This window comes from Arctopsyche grandis, chromosome 1 (genome assembly GCF_051622035.1).
Source record: "Arctopsyche grandis isolate Sample6627 chromosome 1, ASM5162203v2, whole genome shotgun sequence".
NCBI lineage: Eukaryota > Metazoa > Arthropoda > Insecta > Trichoptera > Hydropsychidae > Arctopsyche > Arctopsyche grandis.
In genome coordinates, this window is record NC_135355.1 from 20,485,018 (window position 1) to 20,491,583 (window position 6,566).

Genomic DNA, 6,566 nt, shown 5'->3' on the forward strand with positions numbered 1-6,566 from the left:
TCGGATGTGAACAACTCATGACTTTGTCTATGTATTTGAGGAATATAAGGTCACAAAACAAAATTCGATATTGAACCTTACAGACACATTCACACATACCGGCAGCATTATGAAATACTAATAGCTATGATAGCATTTTCGATACAAATTCAGTGCAAATGTATGGAAACTTGCACAAGACAAAAGTTCTACTTCCGGTTGTCAGATTTTGTTCAATTTGTTTTTATTACTTAAAATCACTATCAGTATTATACACAACAAATATCAAGAAGATTGAAATAATTTAAAAGGTCGAAATAGAATAATGAAATATTGTTTTAAAAAAAAGTACTACTTGCGGATTAGATATTCTGACCAAAACCTTTGCAGCTCTAAGTTAGTACATAAAGAATACAAATATAAAGTTTCAGATTGATACGTTTAGGGGTGTGGACAGAGTAGTGTCGACAACATTTTTACCCTTTCTAAGAGGAAAATTTCCACTTCCGGGTTATAAAATTTAATCTGTTTTTTTTTCATCACATTAATACAAGAATTACACTTGAATTTTTTCGTGAATATCACACATGTTTAGGGGGTCGAAAAAAATAGTGGAAGAAAAATCGAATAAGAGTAAACTGCCACTTCCGGTTGACGGATGCTTACTTAATTTTATGCATACATAGCTTTTTATTAGGCTTAAACTTGTAGATATGAAATTTCAGTTCAATAAACCAAAAGGTTTCTGAGAAAAACACAAAAAAACCTCCATTCTCTAGAGTAAAAGTATTACTTCTGGTTCAGGTAAAAATATTAAAAATTATTACCTTATAAAATTTATAATTTCTATTACATGTAAAAAATTTCAGTCCAATTGAGTTAGCGGTTTTGGAGATAATTGAATTCAAAAACATAAAAAAGAGGACACCTATAAGGGGAGGTTCCATTTCCGGTTTCAGTTCGATAGAACTAACGGTGTTCAAAAAATCTCCAAAAATACACAGAGAGACACACATTTTTTCTAGATCATGAAAACGTGATCAGTGATCGATTCTGAGTTCGATCGATCAGTCAAAATCTCGAGTTCGAATTTTCCCAACTTCATCTTTTGTTACTACGTATGTACATATGTATGTACATAGATAAAGTAAAAACATACATACATATAAACACAGTCTTTGAATTTACACGGTCTCTACGTGTTATTAAAAAACGTTCAATAAGAAGTTTATCTTCCAGTTGTAATATATTTTGACTAGTTGGAATTTATTCCGTCTAACATACGTAAGTCGATTCATATGGTTCAAATATATTAAAACTGAAAATACACATTGACAAAATAAACTATAAGTTGATACCAGGTTAGATGGAAAGGTAAGGTTATCGTGAAAACGTTACTCGACTAGTAAATTGAGTTAGAAAGTCACATTTTTGTTTAGCGCACATTCTTAAAGTAATCGTAATACGATAATCATTACCATACTTCGTAAAACCTAGCAAGTATAAAATATTACCGCATTATTGAATTCTAAATCATTCATAAGAATGAGAACTGTCAAAGATATTAACTCGAACACATTGTTGTAAGTGTATTTGCGCTTGTAGAGTTATAATTTACTAGTTGATTTGTAATCGAATATGAATTACCTAAAACGCCAGTTGGAACATATTACAAATGAAAATACACTTAGAATGTAACCTATATATGAATGACGTAAGTTGAAATATGTACATATGTATATATGAATACATAAAACTCATTTGAAATTGTGGAATGGGTTCCAAAGAAATAACCATATTAAATATTTTTTAACGATCATTTAAGTACGTAACATATGTATGTATGTATGTATGTATGTATGTACATATTATATATACATTTACATTAGATATGAACCTAAGATTAAATTTTACGTTGTTAAAATTTGAGTTTATATAACTTTAAATTTATTTAACGTGTCTATAAACAACTGCCAGCATAAAGTATTCAACGTGTTGTAAACAAGCTGCGTAATGAAGAAACTCGGTTGATTAAATGTTTTGTGTGAGTATACATAGTGTTGTGAAATTCTCGGTAATAATCTTTTGGAGAATATTCTCGGGAATATTCTTCAAACCGAGAATTTTCGAGAATATTCTATTTTAGAGCATCTGGAGGGCTTTTATACTATTCCGTTGCAATTTCAAAAAATGGATAAATTCATGTGAACGGTTAGATGAGGGGAAGACACGAATAAAATTAATTAACTAATGCAAAAACCTAATTAATAATAATTTTTAATATTTTGCATTTCATAGAGAGAAACATTTCACAGAAATGTTACGCCTATTATGAAGTTTGTGTTAAAAGATGTAATGATTTCGGAGAAAAATTCAAAGAAACTTATTTATATATCTGGAAGCAAAAAAAAAACCAACTGACATTTTAGTGTTAATGGTAACTCGCATTGTTTATTTACTAATTTTTATCGTTTCTAAACTTAATAAATTTACGATTTCATATTATGTTATGTGTTTTAAAAGTACGCACTGATGTGAAATAATAATTAAAATACCCTAAGTCATGCAAAATTTGTGTTAAAAAATATATAAATAATTTATTGCTTCCAGAATTAATAAGCATTGCATTCCTGTGAGAATTTCACGGAAAACGTTCATGCTGGTAGTGCGCGTAGGTTAAAATAACGAAATGACACATTCAGTGTCGTCAGAATGAAAAATGTCATTTCACACATTTTACAAAGTCTTATTACTCCTATTAAGTTCTGAAAATATCCTAGAATCAACTTAAAAGCTAATAAACTATCTAGAGATGTTTTATAACTAAAAAAAAGGAAATTCTCGGCAAATAATCTTTTGGAGAATATTCTCGTTCTCCGAGAATATTCTCGACTTACAACACTAAGTATACTATGTATAAACACAATTCTCTTGAAGTTTTTCACCTAAATTTTGAAAATTGATTGTTTTAAATTTTTTCAAAAGCAACTATACACAGATCGCTATATAGGAAGTTCATAATTTCGGGCCTCATATATATATGTATATATATATATATATATATATATATATATATATATATATATATATATATATATATATATATATATATATATATATATAATATTTACATATGTATGTACAAAATAGAGAGACATATTTTTAATACTCTGCAATATATGCCAAAATTCAAAATTTGTGTCAAAATTGTTAAATGGGTAAAGTCATATTTACTATAATTTTAATTTCTGAATTATAATCAGAATTTATTTGTTGAGAGCTCAAAGTATGATCTTGCTACCCTTTGCACATTTATTGCGAGATGAAATTGAGGAAATAGAACCGATGCCTAAAAAAATAATATTGACGGACTTATTTACACCGAAACCAGACAATTGCTTTTTACAATTGTTGGAAGTGCTATGGATTAAATTAAATTTTTGAAACATTAGGCGAACTTTTAGACCTATTCGTAGTGGCTTCAAAATGTGATTTATTATATAAAATATCTTTATTATATATTGTACTAGCTGTATTACCCGGCTTCGCTCAGTATTTATAATATAAACCGCTTAAACATGACTAATCAAATAGTAAACATTTTATTTAAATTTTAAATTTAAAAAAAAAATAGAAAAAAAAAATAAAAAAAAAAATAAAAGAAATAAAAAAAAAATAAAAAAAAAAAATCTATTTTTTTTGCCTTCTAGGGCTTCGCCCTCGGCGCCCCCTGGGCCTTTGCCTTCTAGGGCTTCGCCCCTCCGCGCCCCCATGAGCAATTGCCGTCTAGGGCTTTGCCCCCCTTAGTTTATGCCTTTTAGGGCTTTGCCCGTCCGCGCCCCCATGATTGAATGCCGTCTAGGGCTTCGCTCCCCTTAGTTAATGCCTTTTAGGGCTTCGCCCCTCCGCGCCCCCATGATTGAATGCCGTTTAGGGCTTCGCCCCCATGATCAGTTGCCTTTTAGGGCTTCGCCCCTCCGCGCCCCCATGATTAAATGCCGTCTAGGGCTTTGCCCCCATAAGGCAGCGCCTCATAAGGCAGCGCCCCATAAGGCTGCGCCCCATAAGGCTGCGCCCCATAAGGCTGCGCCCCATAAGGCTGCGCCCCATAAGGCTGCGCCCCATAAGGCTGCGCCCCATAAGGCTGCGCCCCATAAGGCTGCGCCCCATAAGGCTGCGGCCCCTTCGGGGCCCCACGGGGCTGCGACCCTTGTGGCGCACCTGGCGGGGCCACAAGGGTCGATGAAACTACTCGCCTTGCGCCCCTGCGGGGGTGAATCCATTGAATCGAAAAAAACAAATCGGTGCATATGGATCGAATCACGTGTTCGATGACGTCACCGATCTACGGACGACGACGAAGGATACATATATACAAAGTCTCTTTCCAAATTATATATTAGATTTTCTTGTTAATTTTATGAATATATTATTTCAGGTGAGGGATGGCTACCGCTTGGAGAAACCTGAACATTGTCGTCGTGAACTTTATAATATTATGTTCTACTGTTGGGATAAAGATCCAGCTGAAAGGCCAACTTTCAGCGAATGCGTAACTCTTCTCGAAAGGTTGCTGATGACTGAGACCGACTACATTGAACTCGAAAGATTCCCGGACCACTCTTATTACAATGTAGCAAGTTTGAGTGGGGAGAAAGTGTGAGTGAATGCTCAAACTGAAAATTCGGTCTAGTCTCCAAATAAAGTATATTTTATACGAACGCAAACGAAAGTAAATAAAAGATATATGTACATACATACATATGTGTAGTACAAAGTATTGCCGAAAAATATTTGATACACATGTGCATTTTATAATATATACAAATGTATTATGAATACGAACAAAATTGTTTTTTATTCATATAATACTATACATAGATCCCAGTATAAGACACAATAGATTTATTTAATATATATTAAACATATAAGTTTATATTATTTGTAAATAAATGTATATACATATTGACTGTATTAAATTTTTTTTATGAGTTATTTAAAAAATATCATTATAAATTTTATTAAGAAATATAGAAATATTCGAATGTACACTAATGTATGTATTCCATATTATAATTTTTTTAGTACCAAATATAAAACTATGCCAAATTATTATCAAGTTCAAATTTGTACAATTGCTTAGCTTTTGTTTATCGTTTTCTGGCTTTCTTAGATACAAAAGTAGTCGGAATGATAATATTTGTGTATTATTTTAATATATGTAATACTGGTATTATAAATATGGCTTTCGAATTTTAGTTTTATATGATATTTTGAAATTGCTGTATATCTTCAATAATAAGATTATGTTTAAAATATTTGTAATTTTGGTACATATAAATGCATACATGCATACATATTATATTATCAAAAAGGCTAAATGTACTTTTTTTGAAATTCGAAGCGTTTATTGAAATAACCGAATTCCAACATTTCTCAAATTTCACACGAAAAATGAATTTATCTGTTTCAATTATACTCGTGTATCCATTATTTGACAATGACATTCGATCAACTTCAATAATATAAAATAGATAATACTCATTTGATACATACAACGTGACTATATTTAAAATGTAATTTTATATTATTATTATAATCATCGTGTCACTATTGGTAAATCAATAAATATCGGTGAAATATAAAAAAAAAATATTATTTATGTGAAATGTATAAATTAGACCTATATAAATACAAAATGAAAACTCAATATTTGTCTCGTTTTTAGGATATGGTAGGAAGCATTGGAAATTGTTTAAAATCGATTATTATTTTTAATATTTAACTTGATAGGTTTATCGTGTGAAAGCCAAATTTTTCATGTTTCGTTTTGACCTATTGACATATTTATGTATGTACATGCTGCATCCATGTAGATATGTGTCAGTAGGCACAAATAACTGTTATACCTAAGGGGCCCACAATGGTGATAATTTCATAATTCCTTAGGGGGCAGTGTTTTTACAATAAATTATGGGATTAAATCAAGAATTTTATCAATCATTCCAGTTAAATGCTTTTCAATTGTATGTTTCTTTAGATTTTAGTTTCAAGCAAATACATAGTGTACCTACATACATACGTTTTAATGAATAGTACGAGAAAGGATTTGTTACGTGTTTTTAATTGAAATTAAAAAACGCATGTATTCCAAACCCAATTCACCTAAGTCACAGTCGAAGAACTCTATAGATTTTGACTTCATTATTATCAATTTAAAACATTATTGCATCGAAATGAGTGTTAATAGTTAATGTATGTAAAAAAATACATATGTATATGTTCCATGTTTGTACAATTGGATACATGCATATAGATTTTCCCGTGAGATAAAATGATTTCTTGTTATACATTGCGAGATTTCATAACGAGGACAAGGAATAACGTCTATAAAAAAATCACTACTATTATGTCTAATACGGATAATCCTTGATCCTTTAATCTTTTTTTAATAATCCTTGAACTGTTTTTCGCCAGTTAAATTATTTAGATATGCAGAGACAACGGTAAAAAGCGGTGAGTGTGTATATATGTATGTACATACATATATATATATTTGCAATGTGCGGTAAGTTGCAAATATGTAC

At 30.8% G+C, this 6,566-nt stretch overlaps 1 protein-coding gene across 2 annotated transcripts in view; it reads left to right on the top strand.

The window, feature by feature from the left end:
• Window positions 1-4,822, top strand: part of Cad96Ca (tyrosine kinase receptor Cad96Ca) — a 70,872-nt gene extending 66,050 nt beyond the window's left edge. For both annotated transcript variants that reach the window (XM_077431257.1, XM_077431266.1), the window contains one exon: window positions 4,418-4,822. In XM_077431257.1, coding sequence (XP_077287383.1) covers window positions 4,418-4,642 — 225 coding nt within the window. In that variant the 3' untranslated portion in view covers window positions 4,643-4,822. The remainder of the gene's footprint in view (window positions 1-4,417) is intronic.
• Window positions 4,823-6,566: the final 1,744 nt, after the last annotated feature.